At 40.7% G+C, this 24,364-nt stretch overlaps 1 protein-coding gene across 1 annotated transcript in view; it reads left to right on the top strand.

The window, feature by feature from the left end:
- Positions 1–22,449: 22,449 nt before the first annotated feature.
- ADGRG6 (adhesion G protein-coupled receptor G6) overlaps positions 22,450–24,364 on the top strand; it is a gene marked incomplete at its 3' end in the record, with an annotated part of 102,893 nt that continues 100,978 nt past the window's right edge. The window contains exon 1 of the mRNA XM_080616476.1: positions 22,450–22,550. Coding sequence (XP_080472602.1) covers positions 22,451–22,550 — 100 coding nt within the window. The 5' untranslated portion in view covers position 22,450. The remainder of the gene's footprint in view (positions 22,551–24,364) is intronic.

The raw sequence follows: 24,364 nt of genomic DNA, 5'->3' as shown, positions 1-24,364 counted from the left end.
TCTACAGAGGTTAATTCAGTCTTCTCTAAGAACAGCCCACAGATTAGTTAAATTCTGGTTAGTTACCTGTCTTTCCTCTTTCTGGTTCCAGCTTGTCTGTCTTTTAACAGGTCTAATTCCAGAGTCTGAAGATGCAGTGAGGCAGGCTGGGGTTGAGGGAGTGTGACAGAAAAGAGATGTAGGTAAAAATCTGTGGTCTGAAAAAATAGCAGCACAGGACCTTATTTGCTTTATGACCACAACAGGGAGGAAAGCAGACTGGAAAGAGTATTCAAGGTTGGTATCCTCTCGTATTGTCCTGAGCACCTTAGGGAACAGTGCTGTTAGTTGGGATGTGATGGAGGCTGTAGGGCTGGGGTCTTCACAGCACAGTGAGGGTCAGGAGAGGAAGAGACTTTTGTGAAGGGGAGGGCAATATGTGGGTTGGAGGGAAGACTATACTGTAGGTACCAAAAATTTTCCCAGGTGGCTGTTTTCCATTGTTATGGTATTGACACCATGGGGAGCCAGTTCAGCATCCATAAAAGCAGAAGGCAATTTTGAAAGTTTAGTGCATCATGGCTGTGAGAGGAATGACTAAAAGATTGCATTTGCCATGGTTTAAGCAGCTTGAAATACAAGCAGAAATACATGGATAAAGCTTCAGATGAGGGAATATCAATTTTTGATTACCGTGTTACCCTCATTTGGATTCTGGATCTTAACTGTTGTCTTGGTGATTGTAGTCACTGGGCCCCGCAAGACTTGTTTTTCTTGCATCAGTAATTTAAATGAGTAATTCTAGCATAAGATAAGGCCAAAATAATAAACTAGAATATATTTTCATGTATATAGACACAAGTGGGGTTTTAGCTCCTTTATCAACGTAATATTTTACTTGAGCAATATACATATTAGCAAGCTAATTGGTTTTCCATGTTATTTTCTGAAGAGGGCCTTCTTTTTCAGCATGCATCTACAAGTTCTCAGTTTCTTTCAGGCCCCATGCAGGTAATAAATTAATTAGTTATTAGTCAACATCTATATATGTGTGTGTAAGCATATAGGATATATATGAATATATTTTGACCATGACACACAACATTTTCTCTGAAAAGGTAGTCTTTTATACTAACTGCTCACACTGTCCTGCTGTTTCTTTTTGCAAAGCAAGGTATGGTGGGTTGCCAAGAAACTATTACCTCAAGGCAAAATAAAACCTCTGGCATTTTGAACTACTGTGCATTTACAGGAAAAACCTATTCCATACTAAAAGAGGTCCAAATAAGAGAACCTACAATCTCATCAAGGCTTATTCATATACCTGTTTCATCAACTAACAAAAGTAGGATATGAATTATTGCATCCAACTTACCTGAAACAACTTTTGCATCATTAACTAAAATTGCACTAAATTTGTCTCTATGATTTAGCAATCTAGTTATCAAGGTGACTTTTTTACACATGCCTTGGTGAGGCAACCCTAGCTATTTCCTGCTAAGCTTGGGCTTGGGGGTGTGGTGAATGGGTTACAGTCAAGGGTTTTTTTAATTGTGCTTCCCAACTGCTTTTATGTAATTCCCACCAAAAAAAAAAGTTAGTGGGAAGCTTAACTTTATATTTTCTGAAGAAGAAAGCCTCAAGGGCCACATTTTTTTTCAGAAGCTTAAACAATAATGTGTAAATTGCACGTATTTGCACTGCTGACACTGGAAAAGATGAATGTACTTTCTGGCTCAGACTAGGACAAATGCTTTCCTCTGTGCTGGAAGTTCACAGTCTTTATGAACTTGCTTCCCTATACCAGCCTTTGTTCAAACCTGGTTTTCTGGTAAAACATACCTATTTGTTATATCTTAAAAACACCAGTGTGCCACAATAAATTTAGTACAGTGCTCCCATTTGTTGCTTTTGTCTGCATGTCTGCTTGAGCAGAAAGTGCTTGAAGCCAAGAATAATGATTAATCCATTGATGATCTAAGGAGTACAATGTTTAAGCACTTGCAGTGCCTTTAATATATGTCCATCTTTTAATATATGTCCATCTTATGAAAATAAATCAATGTATTCAGTTCTAGTCTAGTATATAATTTATTTATTTTCAAGGTGTTTTTCTTTGTAATAATTTTTAAATCTAATGTAATTCAGAAGGCATTAACACTTCACTAATTTACAAATATGAAAGCCAATGGAAAAGTAAGAGAAATGGTGCTCAATATAAATTGGAACTTACGCTATGTCCCCACACAAAAATCATCTTTTAGAAGGATGTCTTACTATAATCTCAATAGAAAGAGATGAATAAAAGGGATATTCCTCGGCTTTTAATATTCCAAATTTGTTAAAAGGAAGGGGTGATGTATGCGTTGTATCAAAGAAGTTATCCCAGAATCAATCGCCAGACTATTTTCAAACAAGCATGAAATGCATGCTGACAGGGAATGGAATTCTCTGGTGTACGTTCTGACATTTAACTTGAAACCTGGAATTCCCCATGGGTTCTAACACCATTGACTGTTTTCCTAGATCATACCTTCCTGCATTTTGTTTGCCATCACTGTTAGTAAAGACTATTTAAAACACAGTGGTTTCTCATGAATGGACTCACATTCTGTTGAAGATTTAAGAGCAAAAGTAAAATTCAGTCTTTTCTCCTGTTTCTTTCCTCCCTTTTTGGATGGGGAATAATTAGAGCCTAAAAAACAAAGGCTAGAAAGTCACATCTCTTCCAGGAACAAAGCATTCTGAATTTCCCTGGTTTTCTTTCTGTGTTTATCTGGCAGAGCCCCAGATTCTGTCACCGGTATTTAGCCTGAGCAGGTCCTTACTCACAGCTTAATCCAAAGCCTGTTGAAGTCAGTGGGAACCTTTCCCTTGACCTCAGGAGGAATCAGCTCTTCTTGTGTAAGCAGAGCAGTTTCAAATTATTTCCACTGCTGATTGCAGTTTAAGTACTAGTTGAAATCAGAAACCTGTCCTGAGATCCAGCACTACAGCTAAGTTGATGATGTCTTAAATTACTATTATACTCTTTTAGTTGGGTTTAAAGAAGCTTAGTTAGTAACAGCTGCCAGAAAAACAACAGATAAATTACTTTTCTCTTCTCTATTGAGAGTAAAGAAATTAAGAACAACTGTACAACTGCTTCTAAAGACTATGTCATAAAAACCATCACTAGAGACAACATAATGATTCTTCTTGTCTTTTGAAATGTTCATGTCAGTAATACAATGTAATGTAGTCATTATAACTCATGAAAAAAAGTTAGTTTTTATCCAGAGATTGTTTTTAATGTAGAGGAAGTTCTTCTGATATAAGATAAAGGGACAAAATTTGGAGAGCAACTGAATAGACACTGTTCTTACTGATTTTAGTAGGAATCTGAACCTTTCTGAAGCTAAGAAAATTCGGATTTAAATCTGGAAAATTCAAATTTAAACCTTACTGACTATTGAACCAAGCAGTATTGGGAGCCACTCCAGGTGGACTAGAGCAAATTGAGTTCCATTTTCCTCATTAGCTTAATGGATGTCTGCATTCAAGTTCATAAAAAAAGGAATGGAAATGGAAGAAGAATGTAATAATTGTAAATTCATGGCTTTCAATGATTTAGATTGTACATCCTTATAATATTTAGTATAGTGAACATTATCTCTACACACACATTCTCACATAGGTGTGGCACCTCAAAACAGTGCTCTGAAAAGTGCATCTCCAGTTAAATTGTTAAAATGTTTACAAAAATACTTGTTTGCAGTGTATGAACTCCAAGTCCAATTTAGCATCATCTTTTCCACACCCATTTCCTTTTGATCTAACAACTTTGATTTTAATACTTTTAATGCTTATTTGATATTTTCAGAATTTTCCAATTTAATTCATTTTCCTTTCGTATCTCTTTATACTTTCTTCCATTCCTTCCTCTTCTCACTACAATGACGTCTCTTGCCTTTTTTCATTCTGTAGCAGTATTTACATTTCTCTTTATTACGTGGTCCTGTCTCTACCTTTTCAACACCTCTTTGGCTTACCTATCCAGCCTTTTTCCTCCACTTCTACCATTTTCCCAGCATCTTCCTTCTAAAATTCCCAACTCCTGAGATTTTCTGTGTCCTTAATCACCCCACAGATGTCTGTCTTCTGCCTTATACACTCATCCTTCTTTCTCAATAGTGGTTAGGGTTTTGCACTCCTTTGTTTACCTGTCCCTTACATGCTGAGAGGATGTGTAAAATTCCAGTTGCCTATTATTGAGCAAGGAGAAGGTGGAGGAGGAGCGCTGCATGCCTGTGGGGCAGAAAGATGACTAGGAAGCCATTGTTGTGGTCTTTGGACACAGTGCTGTTTCTTATTTCATCGTCCTTCAAAAAAACATGAGGCAATAAGGGCAGAGACAAGATGAGGAGGAAACATGTTTTGCAAGAAGAGAGAAAGGGCAGTACCCATACGAACACCCACTCTTAATATATAAATGCAGCCTTTTATAGTAGGATGGTTTAATGATACAGAAAACAGCTCTACTAATAGGTAAATATTTCTTGCAATATACTTTAAATGGGACTCTAACGCTGCAGACGACTTTCTCATAGGAGGAGTTTGGGGTAGACATTGTGCCTTCCCAGGTCATGTCCCATGTCAATAATATGTCTTGTCCATAACTTGAATGGAATATACCTACCGTAAGTGAGAGGTCGGCATTCACTGCAGCTCCATTGGTTTCTCCACTGAGACTTCAAATAAAGATCCCCAAGCATATGTTTAGAGTTATGATGTGATGATGGTAAAACCATGTAATTGAGAACTGGACTCCAATAACTTAGGACATGAAAGAACCTGTGTGTTAGATCATTGCTTTAGGGACATATTTGAGCTGCTGAGTCAGTAACTCAAACTGGTCCGCCAAATACTTCCAGTTTAATAATTACTGACAATATTAATGTTGTGAAATTAATAAGCAGCACTAACATTCAACTGTCTAAATTTCCTTTTCTATTTGAAAAAATAAATAAGTATGTTCAGGATAGATTAGACAAAGTTTAGCTGCAGGAAGACGTTTCAACATCATAATGAAAATGATGAACTTCAAAGGAATTACTGTATATTTTTAATTTATCAAAAAATAATCATTAAACTAAGTTCAGATGTTTTCTTACAAGGGATTTATTTGGACTTTGTTCTTTAACCCTCTGCATTTCATAATTGCTCATTTCTGTTTAAAATAATTTAAAACAGCAAAATATGAAAGTTAAATGGGAATGATATCCAAACATTGCTAAACTTTGTGAATGTTGAGTATTTATACTTGTATTTATATTTACATTATTTGAAATGGTTTCTTTCCGTCACTGTTTGTTGTAATAGATTTCACAGATTAAGAGTGTATATAAATAGTCAGTAATTAACATGGCTAATAATAAGAGTGGATTTTGCTTATTTTTTTTTACCTAAGGAGCACTGTATCCCTAATATGTGCTATACTATAACACTTCAAGCATCTAAGTAGTAGCAGCTCTTGTGATTAGCTAGACTTTAAGGCTGAAATATGAAGCTAGCTATAGGAACACAGGAGCGGCTACAATTCCTGTGCTGTGAGATCTGTCTTCTCCTCCTGTATCCTGGTCCACGGGCAAAACTTGATCCTTGCTTCAGTAAGTCATGGGTGATTTTTTTTTCACCAGCTGGAATTTGCTGTGGGTAAGCTCCAGGGTCTTGCTGCAGCCGTTTCACTGGGAAATGCTGTCCTGTGCCTTTTTAACTACAGTCTTGGGAAGAGGGTTAAGATAAGGGGGGAATAATGCTGCCGGCTATATATGCACTTGATTGCTCCTGGCAGTCAGAGCTACACGCGGCAGGATTTTTCTGTATATCCACTTAGAATGTAATGCTTAGGGAAGTAAAACAAACAGTCCTAACAAGAGTACAGGAGACACCTCTACTGAGGGTAGGACTGGTCCATATTTCCCAAACATAAGTGGAATCATAGAATCATAGAATAGTTAGGGTTGGAAAGGACCTTAAGATCATCTAGTTCCGACCCCCCTGCCATGGGCAGGGACACCCCACACTAAACCGTGCCACCCAAGGCCTCATCCAACCTGGCCTTGAACACTGCCAGGGATGGAGCATTCACAGCCTCCCTGGGCAACCCATTCCAGTGCCTCACCACCCTCACAGTAAAGAATTTCTTCCTTATATCCAATCTAAACTTCCCCTGTTTAAGTTTGAACCCATTACCCCTTGTCCTCTCACTACAGTCCCTAGTGAAGAGTCCCTCCCCAGCACCCTTGTAGGCCCCCTTCAGATACTGGAAGGCTGCTATGAGGTCTCCACGCAGCCTTCTCTTCTCCAGGCTGAACAGCCCCAACTTTCTCAGCCTATCTCCATACGGGAGGTGCTCCAGTCCCCTGATCATCCTCGTGGCCCTCCTCTGGACTTGTTCCAACACTTCCATGTCCTTTTCATGTTGAGGACACCAGAACTGCACACAATACTCCAAGTGAGGTCTCACGAGAGCAGAGTAGAGGGGCAGGATCACCTCCTTCAACCTGCTGGTCACGCTCCTTTTGATGCAGCCCAGGATACAGTTGGCTTTCTGGGCTGTGAGCGCTCATGTTCATTTTCTCATCGACCAACATCCCCAAGTCCTTCTCTGCAGGGCTGCTCTGAATCTCTTCTCTGCCCAACCTGTAGCCGTGCCTGGGATTGCTCCGACCCAGGTGTAGGACCTTGCACTTGCCATGGTTAAACTTCATAAGGTTGGCATCAGCCCACCTCACAAGCGTGTCAAGGTCCCTCTGGATGGCATCCCTTCCCTCCAGCGTATCAACTGAACCACACAGCTTGGTGTCATCGGCAAACTTGCTGAGGGCGCACTCAATCCCACTGTCCATGTCACCGACAAAGATGTTGAACAAGACCGGTCCCAACACCGATCCCTGAGGGATAAATAATGCTTAAAAAATAATGATGAAGAAATAAAAAATAATAGAGGTAGGTTTGGGTGGTTTCTTTCTTTCCTTTTTTTTTTTTTTTTTCTTTTTGTGTTTAACATAGAGGTTTTGACTGACTTTGTTCTGTAATACGGGTTGTTCTTTTTATGATGTTTTGAAAATTTTAACACAATTCAGGGAAATGACAGTATATCTAGGTAATAAAAGCTTGGAGTTCCTGGTTTGAGTTTATTTTTCTGCAAACATACATTAATCTCACTATTTTTCAAAATAAATGCAAAATATAGATTTTTTTTTTAATACTTTAAAAGCTATTTAATGATTTCTCACCTAAGTAGGTATTAATACAGAGTTAAGCTGAATAACATTGAATTTAAAATCTCTAATTAAAATAACTTTACCATCAAATATTTGGAAGGGGGAAGGTGAGAGAAGAAGTGACAGGGAAGGGAGAGAAAGCAGGGCAGGGAGGAAAGGAGGGTAGGAAAAATTTTATAATACTAAGAATGAAACACCAAAGTTTCATATAGGGTTAAATGGAAAATATTTTCTCTTCTCCTTGCATAGTTTTCTGTGACTTGTCAAGCCCTGATTTCAAGTTAGATAAGCAGACATTCCCTGTTTCTTTCCCTTTCTCCACAAAATTTTCCAGGTCATATTTAGTCATCATGAAGATAGACGACCTCAACTGTTTTTCTAATGCACTCTCTCTCAAATTAAGGAATAAACATAGATAAAACCATCCAACACATGCCTTATAGAAGTAACACTAAAGAATTAAGTGATTTTAATTCCTGAGGCTGTGTTTTAGGATGGCTTATGCAGAAAATGCATAAACTTTGACAAAGAACCTAAAAGATTAAAAAAATTACATGTGACTTAGGCTATGACAAGTTACGAGCACATCCTATTAGTCTCAATTAGCGCTCTCTATTGGGAAATGCATGGGGCTGCATATTCATGTTGCAGTACAAGCAGATGCAGTCTTGCTTCTATGATGAAAGTCACAGCAGTGTTTAAAAAGAAATAAAGAAATAAAAAAAATTGAAAACCTATGCATCTAGCTCAGCTTTCACACTGAATCAGGCATGTTCAGATGGTGAACTAGGTCTTCTATTGCAATTCTGAATTAAACCTGTCTATAAAGCTTTGGTGTCTGTTTCTCCACTGCTGACTGCTTTCCCTTGTTCTGCAGCTGGTCTGTGGAAAGTCACCACTGATACCACTCCTAATCCTCCACAATCACAGAAAGTTATTTCTGTTCCAGTATCATTTTCTTAATGGGGCTGTGCCTCTGCTTTTGATTTTTCATGGCTTTATTTATTTATTTATTTGTTATATTCTGCCCATAGATAGAAAAGAGAAGACACAAAGAAGAATTAGCCAGAAGATCTGCAGAGGTGTGGATTCCTAAATCATCCTTTGGAAAAGTCCAGGTTTAGGTGAGGCAAATACACATTAATCTAGTGATTCCAAACTCATTTGGACTCACCTGGTGGTATTTCTTCGAGTTAAAAAAAAGTGTAAGGTGTTTCTTTTTTAGTTGCAGATCCTAACAGGGATGTTGTATCAGTGTCTGGTCAATTTAAAGTAAAATATGGCAGCTTAACTGGAGGTTCTGCAGTTAGATGATCCAGTTTCAAGAGGAGCTCAGTGAGCTGGACATAGGTAGAAAGTAGCCACATAACAATATGTATCATGACATAAGCTTTCATTTCTCAACACCCCCTCCTCAAGGTCCTAACCCTATTCACTACTGGAAGTCTATACATATTCCTGCAAGAATCAGGATTAGTTGTACAATTTGAGATGCTGCTTCAGTGTGAACAATGCCTGCAACCAGTGATAAAGGAGGAAAAACACATGGGGAAGGAGTTGAAGGCAGACAAAAAATACTTTAAGGAAGCTGTAAAGAACTGGTTCCTACCACTGCCACAGATCTTTTTATATAAAAAAAATCATCACTAACTGCTGTATTTCAACTTCCTTATTGGTTTTTACAAGGAGGAAGCCTGAGCTCAACAGGAATACATCTTAAAAATAGAGAAGTGTTATAAATATAACTCAAAAATCACAAAGGAAAATAATATCCTAATAATTCCAGGCTGGACACTGAGCATGTGGGCACTTCTTGTAATTTTGTCCATAATGTCTTTGTCTGTAAGTTCCCTACTTGGAAAATAAGGGTAAGTCCACATATTCACTGAAGGGTGCTATGTTATGAAGCATTTAGATATTATGGTGAGGGTAATTTAAAATGTACTTTGAAAAATTCAGGTTTTGGATTTTTTTTCTCAGATCACTTTTTAATGGAAAGCGCTTTTTTAATTTTAATTAACTGTACTGGGTGAGGCCTTATAGTCTGAAGCATGAGTTTAATAGTTACTATGAATTCACACCACAGTCTGTCTTATTTAGTCCAGTTTTCAAAGCATTCCTAATCATTTGGTTTGGGAAGCTGAAGGCTGCCAGACTAGATGTTACCTGTATCACTCCATTATGTGCTTCAGGCTCAAGAACCTGTCATATTTCTTGCTTGTCTTGTGGAACAGAGAGTATAGGCCTGTGTAATGTATAATAATGCATATGCATACGAAATGGAATTTAAGCTAAAAAAGCAGGTCAACTCTTCACATAGCTTTGAACCAATATTCTTTTTTGTATATTTTATTGAAAAGTAGAATCGCAAGAACTTTTCCTCATACCTTCAAAAGAATACTTTACAGTGCTGGCTTAAAACACCACTGTGTAACTCCTGTGGTTTCAGCCTGAATACAGTGAAAAGTCTTAGAAGAGCAGCTGATAGCTAGTTAATCTGACACACAGCACTCTCTCATCTTTTTTCTTTCAGTCTCTTAAAAGCCAGAAAGGGTTTATATATCAGTACATTTACTGCTTTCACCCTACAACTGCAACTCTGGTCCTTCAACACTTCTTTGATTGAATGTTGCACTTGTTTTTAGCATCTAATTTCCATTCTGCTGGAGAAGTGTATTATTTTTTATTACATGGGAAAAAGCTAATTGATTATGATTAATGTGCAATGATTTCCACTTCTATGTGATCCTGTGATTTTGTTACCACTTGTGTGGTTTTTACAAAGAATGATGAATGAACTTCATAATGTTCACTTTGGTTCCAGTTCTGATAAGCATCCAAATATTTTGATGCTTACTCAAAACTTATCCAAAGTTTCCTAAGCTCTTGAGTCTGCAAAACTAGTCTGAACGCTTAGACAGAGAAGGGCTTTCCTCATGAGGTTTCCAGTTGTTCCACTAGTGGAACTTGATGGAAATACCATGAGGTCAGCTTTTCTTCCAGTTGTTCCAAATCTTTAACATCTGGACAGAAAACGGAAGTGAGAAATCCTGCCCAGAAATTGTATTATAGGGAAAGTTTGGTTCTAAAAATAGGTGAAGAATGACTGTTTTTTTGACTCCTGCAAACTGGTTAGTCCATGACTGAAAACAATCAAGAATCCAGAATGAGAGATGAATCAGGTAACTGGTACCCGAAACTACAGCCTACTCAACTGAAACCTTGGGAAGGCCCTATCAGCGTACCTTCTTCAAATAACTTTGATTTCAGAGTCAGTGTTTTGAGAAGGTGGGGGAGTTTAGCTGGTGTTGAACTTAGCATTGAAATGACTTGCAGTCACAAAGACACATTTTTAGAGAAGACAATTGGATAGTTCAATGTGTTCTACCCTGTTGGTTGGTATCTAATGAGTTCAAAGTATACTTTGCAGAAATGAATGATCTCTTTGATGAAGTCTCTATTTTCACCACCTGTGACCTTCTGTATACTGTGCTTCTTCCCCTGTTCTTCATATCACACCAAGAATGATTAGCTCTCACTGCATATCCTCTGATTTTACAAGCTCTTGCTTACCAGGTTTATCTTCCTGTTCAAATACCAGACACCAACTCAGATCAGGCTGCTGATAATTTCTCGTTGCTGATATCAACATCATCCTGCAGGTTCTTTATGGCAATAGAATGTATCACCACGTAATATGAGCACTGCTCCCAACTCCATACATCTGAAGCTGGGAAAAAGCTCTGAGGTTCCTCTTCCCCTTGAGAGAAATCAAAGTTCAGGAAGCCTTTAGAGATGGTAAGCAAGGACCTCCAGCATCCTCCCAACCCCAGGGATCAGAAATGTGTGCAAGAACGCTGAGTGGCAGTGTGCTCCAGCAGGCTAAGGTTTAGGACCCCTGGAGTGCTTGATCAAGAGAGTAAGGAGTTGAAATGGGCTCAAAAAAGTTACAGTGATTAAAAACTTTAAATGCTTTGTGAGAACCATCCAAATTAGTTTTCTGCCCAGTCTGTGCTTTGCTTATGAAGAGCAGTGTGTGCAGACACTGTATATGCAATGCTGTCAGCACTTCATCAAAGACATTTCATCTGGCTCAAAGCACAGCATTTTAGCCGTTGGTAACCTCCCTGACAGGAAATATTTCATAACCTAAGATTTATGCACATGAAAGCACACAGAGAAAGTACCAATGAGGCAAATATGAAGGTGGGTTAGCCCCTGAACTTCTGCACATACGTTGTAGAAATGTATTAGAGTTACAACTCACTTCATGCTTGTTTTCAGGAGACAAAACAATAAATTCAAGAACATATAAGTCAGTGCAATCGTTCATAGGTGTATCACCAATTACTAACTTTAGTCAATACGGTCCTTCCAATGCCCTTGCCTCCCAAGTCTCTGGAAGCCCATGCTTGCTTCATATTTGATCAAGCATAGAAACTGTGTGACATTTCCCTCCATTTAGTGGCTCAGCAGCCTCTAGCAAACATTCATGCACCCAGCATCCAGCCATCCCTGCCAAGCTTGTACAGGAAAACACCGCATTAAGGGCCACAGTGAAAACTGACTCACTGCCTCTTCAGTCTATTACTAATGGCAACCAGCACTGCCTGGATGGCATCTCAAACCTGAAGGGAAAACATCTCTCTAGAAAAAAAGAACTGAACAAAGAAAAAGACTTTCCTGATCCAGTTCTCACCTCATCTACACCTAAAAACAGAAAGGTAAGGCTTTGAATCCCTCAAATAAGGAAAAGTAAGGAAAGAGGAGTTGATTACGGACTTTCTGGCAGAGTTAGTTGAAAAGCCAGGAAGTTCATGCAGGTTGTCCTCTGGACCTTGAAAAATGACTTCTGCTGTGGCCCAGGATGGGGCAAACAAGGCTGAAGTCTGGGTGCTGACTAAGTAGTCTTTAGACAGATAGAAGACCCTCAAAAAGGAAGAGCTGCAGGACTGTAAATATTACTATAAGAAAAAGCATAGTGAAACAGAGTCCTTGCCTGCTCTATCTCAACAGTCTAAAGTAATCTTGAATTACACGAATTAAGAGCAGCAGTTCATATCAATGCTGCTACTTCACCTTTTAGATCAACGCCCAGACTTTGATCCTCAAAACCAGCTTCTGGGAGCTCACCTTTGAACTTGCAGACTCAGCTGGGGGTATCTATCAAGTTTTCTGCAAGATAGGAAAATGACCAGGCAGAAAGCCAGGAATGGTGATAGAGTGCAAAGCCAACTTTTCTTTTTTTTTCCTTGGACTTTTTGAGAATCCATCTGATATTGAATTTTCTTCACAAGCTTATAGCACTGCACTGTTTATTTTAAGCTTCCTTTTTATTGTTGTGCATCAAGCGTTTTCTCTTTTGCTCTGTTACAGGCAATACAGTTTCATCATTTGCGCTGCTTTCAAAAATAAACACAGGTTTTCCTAAATGAAATTGCTATAATAAGGAGGAAAGTTTCAGAACAAAAGTTCCAAGAAAAATCATGTATGAATTATCCGGACATAAAATATGATAGTTCATATTATCATTTCATGAAACATTCTTCAGCATTCTTATAAAATATTTCAGGAGGTTGTGCAATGTTGCACAAAACATGAAGAAACCAACTTAACTTGTAAGTTTAAAACATTATATAAACAAAGCCATAAAAATCAGGGCCTACGAAATTCATAAAAAATATTTCACTAATCATCTCAGAATATTCATGAAACACTCTGGAATATCCCTAGAATATGCTAACCCCTCTACCTAACAAAATTCAGACACCATTGCTTGTAGTATAATAAAAAGAAGTGCAAAGCAACATTGGCACTACAGACACAATAAGAAAAAGATGAAAAGACCCCCTCATCCTTCTGCTGGTATCGCTCACTATATGTCCATATAAAGAACCTCTCACTGGTTGATTATAGCTCTATTTCCCAGACTTTGGGAACTTTTTTCCTCTTACTCAAATCATGGCCTGCAATGTTAACCTGAGCGAGGTGTTGTAAGGTAGCCTGCAGTCTCTCTGAGACAGAGACCTTAAAATCACTGTAATTTACACACGCAAACTCTCACTTTTGCTAAGCAGCAGCCAGAAAAGTAGTCCCCCTCGACAGCCCTATGTGAAGTTGTTTCACTGTTTATTAAAGGCAGATGTGGCACAGCGAGCTGCTGCCAGATAATGACGGGCATTTTCTCATGAGCAGTTAGGCTGCTCTTCCCTACTCTGCAGCTCCGAGACAGCCTCCAGCAACATGCTCCTTCATCATCCAGAAAACCTGCACTGCACATTATTCCTACTGGACAGCACAGGGAGTGTTCGTCTTGAGGATCCAGGAGCAGCAGTGCTCCTGCTGTGAAGAGGAAAGTAGATTGATGATTGAGAAAGTATATGACAGCAAATTCAGAACAGGAGAATTAATCAAGAAACAAAAGCTCTCATGAGTTCTTTTTTTCCTTTCTTTTTTTTGCTTGACTCCCAGGTTTTAGAATTGCAGTCACCTCTACCTTCCAAGTAGGGAAGGAAGATGCAAGTTTCCAACATAGTCAGCAGAGATGCATTACACACATATCAATCAAGAATGTCTGCGTGAACAGCAGATTGACTTCTTTCAGATGCTCTTGACTTTCTGTGTACATCACACACATATACAGTGGGTCCAATATGCCCAGGAGATATTGAGCTTAATTTTCAATTCATCTGCACACATACAGTGAGCCAATGCATTCTAGATGCACAAACTTGCTGTGCATGTGAGATAAATGCAATCTGTGTGTGTACAATAAACCCAGGTGGTGATAGCTTGCTTATTGCTCAAGCACAAACTGACTGTACCTAGTAGAGTAAGTCTGACATGCATTGATACATCGGACTCATTGGAAATGCTGTATAAAGTTGATCTACACAGACTTTATCCAACAGACTGCTACAGAAAGCTACAGAATCCATTGGGGCAATTAACTGCAAGTCTTGGGGCAAACCTGGTGTTTTACCCTTCCCCATGCGTCTGGCAGTCCCTGGGGCTTCCCTGTGTGACTCCAGACACAGAAGCAGGGTGGAAAGCGGTGCAATACCTGCTCAGGATACAGAGCTGTTGACATGGAGGAAAAGCCAACCTGACTGTGTACAAAGTCATGCTTCCTGCCTTTGGGTTGCAGCTTGAAGCTGGTCACTCAAAGCTCTGGTGAACGCAGCCCCAGTGGTTCCTGTGCCTGTTTTCAGTGCCAGGAAGTTACAGTGAAAGAGAACCTACAGCTCACTGTTCTTAAAGACTGAAAATGAAAATAGACCAGAATGAGTGAATATTAATGTCCAGTATAAAGTTCATGAAAGATTTAGTGGTTTATTTCTTTTTGTTTTTAATAGGAACTCTGTTTGCTTTTAACTGCCATTGCATGCTGATAACATCATTGAATAATTCCCTATGCCAAGTCTTCTCTTCCCCCATCCTTCCCAATCGTTCCAGCTCAGATCCAAGGAGTACCATGAAAATTTTGGACTTCTTTTGTGACCTTATGTTGTGCTGTATCTCCCTTTCTATCATTCCAGCACCACACTCTACAGATTTTAATTGAACAAAGCAACTCAGGATCATTAGCTAATGGTGCAAACTACCACCCTCCAAATTGCTATGCAAGCATGAAGTGTGGGCTGGCACCGTGTGTGTGAGCCCTGTGCGCTTCAGAAAATGGGTCAGAGGTGCATCACCTCCACCTATCTTCTGTTCCAAGTGTGCCTTGTGTGCATCAAGGAAAACCAGTACCTTTACGTGCCTTGGGGTCTGTGTCAGCAACTGTGGGACACGGGTGGTTCGTCTCCCGGAGGCACACAGGGCTATGTGCCTGCAGTGTGGCGGGTGCGCAGGGTGTGTGCCCCAGGGACCTGCTGCCCCTGGGGTGTTGCGAGGAGCTTCGTGGCCAGGATCCTGGCTGTGACCACCGAGGGTCATGGGATCCCTGCCATGGGATCTCCTCAGAGATGCCCTGTGTGCCTTGGGCCGCAGTCTCCTGGTGGGGTGTAAATCTGCTTGGGGACCGTACACCCCTGGGTTAGCCCCTTACCAGTGGGCCGGGGCGTTGCGACTGGCGTGCGGTCCCGGTAGCCACCTCCCTCCCAGAGCGGCGCGCCGCTCCCATGGAGCTGGTCCTGAGAGGAGAGCCCGGGGCCCTCCGGTGGCGGCGGCGGCGGCTCGGCGGGTCCCGTCCTGACCCCTAGCGCGGCGGGTGGGGCCGGACCAACTCCCGGGGCCGCTCCGGTGCCGCCGCCACCTGAGCCCCAGGCGCGGCGGGCGCGGAGATCGGCGGGCGCGATCGGGGCGGTCCCAGCCCTCCGCGGGAGGCACCGAAGTTCTCCCGGGTTGTGCCAAGAGAGGCAGGTCCCGGGGCGGGCACCGCGGCGGCGGGAGGAGGAGGAGGAGCGGAGCAGTGCCGTGCAGGGGGCGGGCGCGGTGGGCGACTGGCGATGACATTCGCGAGGAGCCCGCGAGCGGCGGCGCGGGAGGAGAAGAAGAAGGAGGAGGAGGAGGAGGAGGATGGTTGCTGAGGCCAGGAGGAGCCGCCCCGTAATGTCACCATGTAAGTTTCAGCTCTTCCCTGCGCTCCGGGAGCGCCGGTCACCCCCGCGGCGAGCGGGCTCCTCCGTGGAGTGAAAAACTTCAGCTGTATAGGCAGGGCTTCCCCTTTCACCCTCCTTCTCCCTCCGTAGTAGCTGATGAGTAATGTCAGGTTTGAGCCGTGCAGATAGGTAGGGCTGAAGGAATGGGGAAACGAGAGAGTTTCACGTCGGGAGCTCTGAGGGCACGGCAGGCACGGCTCTGCCCTGTCCGAGTCCACCGGCGGCTGCCCCACAGGGTCCCGGGTGGCCTTTCTCAGACCACTGTAGTCCCGTTTTTAGCACCGCTCTTAGGAGCTTCTCCGTGCTTGAAGGCAAGTAAGGAAACCCTTGTCCCCGCTCGCTGTGAACGCTGGTGCCCCGGCGCTCGCCCAGCCCCGGCGTCCCGGCTCGGGACAGTGGGTGCTCACGTCGAGGATCCCCGTCCAGTACAGGCAGCGTTCCCAGACCCCAGGTGCGGTACCAGCAGGAGTAGGGAGAAAGAGAGCTGGAGGGACGGGCAACCTCCATGAAACCTCCTCGGCCCCGCCGCTCCCCTTCGAGAGCACTACGAAGAGGAGGACGCAGAGCGGAGCTCCGCCGCCGTCGGGGGGCGAAGGGCGGGTCTGAGGCTCGCCTCTCTGTGAGCCCGCATGCCCGTCCGCCCGCCGCCTGGCCCCGGGCAGGCCACTCCTGTGGCCTCTGGGCGCCTTCCCCGATATGTTTCGCTCTTACTGAGAGGTTCTCGTCGAAGGCGAGGCACTAAAGTTTGGGATTAGGCGTTTTGGCCGGTGCGTTCACAGCCAGGTGAGAGAAAGGGACCTGTGGCTGGATCAGAGGGAATCACTGCAAGGGGAAGAGGGCAGGGTTTTCTGGCAGCGCACGGTGCAGCAGGGGCAGAAACGAGGAGTTCCTAAAGACCTAGTGCTGCAGTGCTACGGAGTTGCAGGCATCCAGCGGATTAGTTGTCTGCAACTGGGAAAAAGTTCATTTTGGAAGGAAAGCCAAGAGGCTAAGATGGATCTGATACAGCTGGCACTGTTTAAATTAAAAAGCAGTGTTGGTTTGTTTTTTTTTCATCAGTTTCCATAAGCATGAGGGTGTTTTCAGGGTTGACTGTAGGAATAATTAGGAACAAGTAATGTTTAACAAAATGAAAGCTTGAAGTGGCATTGTGTAATTAATCTTTCAAGACATTCGTGTGCTACAATTTAAAGCAAGGTTTTCAAAGTTAAAATCGACTCCTCTGTTAACCTGCAGGAACTAAACTGTGAGTTGTAATCATCTTGTTGTAGTTCCCTTTAGAGTGATTAAGCTTAAAATATTTTTGTTTATAACTTATATGAGGAAAAAAAATAAATTGATGTTATCTTTCTTTTAATTTTAAAGTGTTAGCAACGTTTTTCCTTAATAGTTTTAGACATGTCGAAGACCAAAGAAAGTCATGTCAGCCTGCCTGAGGCAGAATTCACATCCTACTCTAGGGAACTTTGCTGAAGCTTTGAACAAGGAAGATGGTGTATTCAAATATGTGTTGCATGTTTTGAGACCATACAGTATACAAATGAAATGCTCCAGGATTATTCACATTTTGCGTATATATTCTTGCAGAGCTGTATGCTCCCTAAGAGGTGATGGTGTTAACTGGCTGCTGGCATGTAGAGTTAAAGGCTTAGTAGTTAGACATAGCAGGACTCTTAACTAATTTTAATCTTGAACTACGTCAAGTTACCATCCATTTATGGTTTAGATAAATTACATGTCTATTTTTCTCTTCTGGAATGAATTGTGAATAAGCTCATTGTCTCCGAATGTTATAGGAAATGAAAGTAGCTGTGAAGTGGACTGTGTTGGATTGGTAACTAGAGTGCATGGCTGGCATGTCACACACTGTCTACAATGGAATAATGCAAGTCCATAGAAGAATTAGTAACTCTTCTATGAGACTCCAGAGAAGGTCACATTCTAATTTTTCTACTTAAAAAAAAAAAAAAAGTGTCAAATGAGATTGCTGTTGTGAGACTATATCCAAGTGAAATGGATGTACTCCTACTGTAGGTGTCATAATGGTCTCCAGATATATTGGGTAAAATGTTGTTTTGATTCTTTGTTTGACAATCTACAATCATCTGTTCAGAACCACTAGCATCTTACCAGCTGGGAACAGAACAGGGCTTTCTCATTTAAATTGAAATAAAATAGAGAAGAAAACCCAGTATGAATAGCATTCAGCAAGTTTAATGTATTCAGAGTTAAAGACTGAAATAACCCCTGTATGTTCTGAGATCTTTGATTGGGACTGGTTTGTTTACTCTTTGTGTGGTTTAGTACATCACTGTGCTGATACTTATTCTCTGTGCTATTGATGACTATTAAAACACAGAACACACCCTTTTAATACTGTTTAAAATACTGTTTAAAATAGGAACACAGGACCAAAAGGGTCTCTTGAGCCATCAAGTCAGTACTGTTATAGCAGGCGACCATATCATCCCTTGATAAGTTATAAATTAGCTCAGGACTGTTTTTCTGTTGAATTATTCATATGCTGTTTGGATTCTGTTCTAGATGTCAGTTAACATTAATGATCAAGAAAATGAACCTTAAAATAAACATAATGGGTATTAACAGGTGAATATCTGCAACTAAGTTGGGGTTTTTCTTAATGTCTGGGAAGTATTTACGAGTTGCTCTGGCTTATTTTCACAAATGTCTGCCAATTGGGATGCCATTGTAAAAATACCAGGGATGGATTTTGTTATGGAAGAAGCCTTTTTATTGGCAATGTGTTAGCTGACTTCCATCGCTGACAATGTCGTGTGTGAACAGGGGTGTTACACACATCACAGTGTAAGGCTCTGAGCAGCCAGGTTTCTGAATCTTGGCTTTTTGCCTATGCAAGATCTCAAGTACATGGAAATAGCTGATTTTGTCTCTTGTTTTCAGCATTCAGCTAGTGGTTATGCTTTGTGACACAGATCTTCAAAAGTCCTCTCCAAAAGAAACAGGTCTAACTCATGGTGCCTGCATTAGTGGAGTGTTTTGGTAGTGTGCTGCTTCTGTGGGCATTCTTGTTGGAGTTTGATGAACATCTCTGTCTTGTGAGCTGAGATGATGTGGTGTACAGAAAATCATTCTGTAAGTGGAGAATGTAGGTGGAGAAGGCAGTCTTGCTATTTCTCATGTATTTATTTGGTAGAGAATTATATATTTTTTGTAGTAATTGTATAATGATCTAGCTTTTTCCTAGCTTTAAAAATCTTTAAAGTTATTCCTTTCTGCCTTGTGATATGCACTTATTTATGCTGTGTGCTGTTGCTGATTATCCATGTTCTTGAAATCTTTCTGTTCTTGTACTGTTTTTTTCTTGTGCTTCTTCTTGTGAAGAAGAGGAAACAGAATGTCAGCTAACACCATGAAGTACTGGCTTGTAAGCGTTACCGCAATTCAAGTAAACATTAATAAATAGAAATTGGCAAAATTAAATAACGCACTCAGAGTAATGCAGAATCTCAGAATCTTTAAGAAAGGCAATATGACTGGGCAAACTCACTCCAGACGTAGGCAACAGGTACTTGTCACGTTATTTTTTTCTTGAGTATTTCAAAAGTTACCTTGGATTCCCCAGCTATTCAATAAGAAAAACTTCCGCTGAGTTCACAGACATCAAAATTGCTGACTGCTGTAGCACACAGAAAATGTATCAATGTGATGAAAACCAACACAGATTTCATCTGAATTAATAAATAACTGTTTGTGACTGTTTCCTAGTCTGGTAACTTTAACTGTGCCTGCTCAAAAGTAAATAACAAACAGAAAACAGTAATGCAACCACTTCTACAGGATTACTTTGGTAGATTATGCACCAGTCTGGCATCTCATCAGTAGCTGCAAACTCTTTTCTTCTATAGAAACAGCAGTATTCTTCTGTATCTATCTCAGCTGTCATGTTGCTATCCTCAACATTTCCATTTCATCACTCTTTGAGTCTACATACATGCTGTATGTTTTTTCATACAGACTCCTGTTTAAAGTCTCTTTTCTAAATAACTTCTACGGTATTGTGGAATTATGAGTTATATATGATGACCAGCAACTGTTCTCAAAACTCAGCATTCTGCTGTCTGAGATTCTAATAGGGATTTTTTTTGGTCATTAAGTTGAAGGACAATAATTCTATTGTTTGATAATCTGGTTATTTTGTGTGTCTGGCTTCATCAAAGAGATTCTTGTATTTCAGACCCAAGTGTTTTCTGTGCTTGTCTTCAACACTTGTTAAATTTGACTTTACAGTATCTCAGAAAAATAAATCAGCTTCAGATTCCTAACTTGATACAACTATCCATAAAGAACTGGGCTTCTTTTGTAATCAGATACTTGTGCCATGTAACGCTGCACTGAAGAGAAATCTAACTGATCACAGCAGTCTGTTAAAGTGCCATTTACCTGGGCCGGTTGGCCTCTAGCCACAGGAGTTGTTTCATGAACTACTACTTTCAGAAGTGAAACATTAGTTGTTGCTTTACAATGGTTTATCTTGCTGCATTGAGTTTGGCTTGTCTACATTACAGAACTCCACTTTGGGAGGTAAGAGAAGCTGATACTGGGAAAGGTTTTACATTTGGCCCCAGGTTTCACTGGCGGGTTCACAGCAAAGAATGTCTGTGGAGCAGAGAAAGACTACTTTACCAACTTCAAAAAGATGATTTTTTCTTGCCACTGAGTATGAACTCTATCCTTTCCTTCACTTGCCTCTTTCATATTTCTGTCCCGATAAATCATACTGGTGGCCATTCCAAATACTTTTTTTTCCCATATTTAAATGCACTAGCTTGGAACACTAGCTTGAATTTGTGTTCACCGGTGTTTCTTCATAGAATCATAGAATCATAGAATAGTTAGGGTTGGAAAGGACCTTAAGATCATCTAGTTCCAATCCCCCTTCCATGGGCAGGGACACCCCACACTAAACCATGTCACCCAAGGCCTCATCCAACCTGGCCTTGAACACCGCCAGGGATGGAGCATTCACAACGTCTCTGGGCAACCCATTCCAGTGCCTCACCACCCTCACAGTAAAGAATTTCTTCCTTATATCCAATCTAAACTTCCCCTGTTTAAGTCTGAACCAGTTACCCCTTGTCCTGTCACTACAGTCCCTAATGAAGAGTCACTCCCCAGCATCCTTGCAGGCCCCCTTCAGATACTGGAAGGCTGCTATGAGGTCTCCACGCAGCCTTCTCTTCTCCAGGCTGAACAGCCCCAACTTTCTCAGCCTATCTTCATACAGGAGGTGCTCCAGTCCCCTGATCATCCTCGTGGCCCTCTTCTGGACTTGTTCCAACACTTCCATGTCCTTTTTATGTTGAGGACACCAGAACTGCACACAATACTCCAAGTGAGGTCTCACGAGAGCAGAGTAGAGGGGCAGGATCACCTCCTTCGACCTGCTGGTCACGCTCCCCTTGATGCAGCCCAGGATGCGGTTGGCTTTCTGGTCTGCGAGCGCACACTGCAGCCGGCTCATGTTCCTTTTTTCATCGACCAACACCCCCAAGTCCTTCTCTGCAGGGCTGCTCGTTTGTCATTCTTTATATACTGTTTCTGGGAATAGACTTATCAAATATTTTGGGAATTCATTCTGTTAGAGATTTTCTCCCAGCATAAGTAGATAGTATCTTACTGAACAAAAGCCAGTTATCATCAAATAAGAGGGGAATGAGTTGGTCAAAATAATGCATGTTGTGTTTCATTACTTGTTGCTTGCTTTTGCTTGTTGTCAACTTGTTGAGTAAAACGAGACAGGAATGTAATGGATCATGATTCATTTTGGATACATGGTTAAAAGTCTGACCAAATTTATTAAGTCTTCCTTGTTTCCTCTTCTACCCAGTATGGAAGAAATATTTTGGTTTAGCCATTAAATGTCCTGTATGCTTCAAGGCAAAGGAAGCTTTAAATTCAAGCTAGAACTGATAATATTTTTATATAATTGCATTTGTTTTATTAAATAATAAAGATGACCATGACTTCACTGGCAGCACAGATAAGCCCATACATTTTTTTCAAGGGAAGTTTCAGGATTTTCATTTAAGATGTCAGCAGAAAATGTAGCTATCAAAATATTAGCACTGAAAAATATGGAAAGGTGAGTAAAGGGCAGAGGCAGATTTTCACCTACCTTATTTATATAGTTAATAATAAATGCATATGTATTATATGTCTGTTTAGACCACATAAATGTGTATGCAAGTTATATAAGTAGATAAAGTAAAACTTTGCAATCTCCCCGAAAGAAACCTGCCCCTTAACTCTTTCAGACTGTGACCATATGGGCTGCTTGTTTCTTTTACTGAAATAACTCCCACACCAGTGTGCTTAGAAGCCTAGTGCTGACCAATCTTCCACTTTGCTGTCTGCTAAGAACCAGACAGCATCATTTCTGACCCTTTTTAGCAGGTGGAGAGACTTCTGTCTCTGTTTCAGCAACACTAGGGCCATCCATAATTTTCAAGTGCTACTTTATTTCTGCTAGTTACTAATTTGACTAACAACAGTCTTTTCTCATTTTCTTGGCTTGTTGTAAAGCTTCTAAAGTCTTGCTCACTTTTTTTTTTCCACAGGATGTCTCATGTAAGTGAAATGTGGTGCTATCACTGGAAATGGAAGCTGCAGCACTGTCTCTGCTTGTTTACCACGTATATCTTATATATGCAGCAAGCAGGTAAGTCAGCAAATTATCTTTTTGTTTTAATAAATGGCCTAGGACCAGAGTTTTGATGACTCAGGATTATGCTTACCTTATGTCTGAATTATGTACAACATAACATTTTGATCAAAGTGATGCATTATAATTGTTAATTGTGATTTGATAGGTTGGGTCATATTTTCTGCTACTGCTGAATTTTCTTTTTATTTTTTAAAAAACATTTTACTGTTAATTGGCTTTGGTTTTGTTTTCTTTGACTTTGTTCTTTGAATTCCTTCATTTTGCCCTTCCATTTGAATTTACCTCGTCAATACCTACTTCTCTGTCGAATTTCTTTCAGTTGTTGAATATTGCAAGTTCTTTCATTTTCTACAGTACTGTTTGTGCTTATAGATGATGTATTCAGTAACCCTTCACTCTAGTTCAGAGCTGTAAAATAACTGTGGTGTGCTTATTATTTTCAAATGCTTTTATGATTCAAATAATAGAAACATTCGTCAGCAAGCTGTAGTACATCAGATAATCGTACACTGTAAAGAACAGTAATTTTAAACTTAACATCATCTTGGTCTGTAGTGATACTTGAGTACAGAGTAATGTAACGCATTCTGTGTTCTTTAAACATATGAATGAGAGATTTCATTTACTAAATGTCTTTTCCTAACCACTAGAGTGCAAAATATTTTAAGAGCTCCAGCTGCTTTACTGGAAAAAAAAAATAATCTGGAGTTCATTCTGGAGCATATGAAAATTTTGGAGCAGCTTGTAGTGCTCAGCTAATTCCATATCAGATGGGTAGTTTTGCTGTTACAGACTTGCCATTGGAAAAAGGATGGTTTATATATAGAAAGAGTTTCTAGCTTCTTTGATGTTGTTTTTGCTTTAAATAAAAAGTGCAGTGTTGGTTTTTTTAAAACTTGAACTTGTTATTTAGAGAAAAAACAATGAAGTAGCTGTACAGTAGCAGTTTCCAGCTTCATGTCACTTTAATAGGTGTTTTCCATTTCCATTAAATTGTGTAGCCAGAAATGTACTTAGGGCCTAACTCCCACCCGTTGCTCCGTTGGCTGATGGCCTTTGTATCCCTGTGTTCCTGGGCAATAAGTGATCCTTGGTGATACAACTGCCGTCCGCAACACAACGTAAAAAATCAGCAAAATCTGCTCTAATTTACAGCTACTGTGTGCTGTTATCGGGTAACTAGAACATTGAACTAGAACATTAAGACACAAAGACTATTAGTCTTTGCTAATTCCTTTTGATAAAAGTTTAGTTATCAAAAGTGCAGGCGGCACAGCAGGAGTAAGTTACATGAGCCAGAAGGTCCTAGTCAGTATGCTGTGAGTACAGAGAAAGCAACTACAAGTGAATTCAGCTAACCACAGCATACCGTTGCTGCCTGTGCTGGTACCGAACAAGTAGAAGGGTCAAAACCCTTTGCCAAACTCCAAGATACACTTCTACAAATCATATATGCCCCTGGGTAACTACTTCAACAGTAAAGGAGTTGGTGTCGTTGGGTTGGTAAAAGCAGCCAAAGTGATCTTGTTAATTTGGTCTGCCTATTACAGTTATCGTCTGTGCTCTTTCTTAAGGTGCTGGTTTGGCATGTAGGAGACTTGGAAACAGGTCTCTGGTGGAAATCAGGGCAGAGACCTGAACTTGAGTCTTCTACATCTCAAGTATGTGCCCCCTGGGGGCTTTTTCTTTGTTGCTTTGGCTGGGAAAGATTTGAAATCTTCAAAACTTCAATAAATGGAAAAGACATTTCCCTATCTGCGTGAATGATAAGTAGATAAATAAGGTACACTGCCAAACACCCAGGTTCC

The sequence above is a fragment of the Psittacula echo genome, assembly GCF_963264785.1.
Source record: "Psittacula echo genome assembly, chromosome: 4".
In the NCBI taxonomy this organism is placed as follows: domain Eukaryota; kingdom Metazoa; phylum Chordata; class Aves; order Psittaciformes; family Psittacidae; genus Psittacula; species Psittacula echo.
Note: the sequence above shows the minus strand (reverse complement) of the source record. Positions and strands in the feature narration are given on the sequence as shown.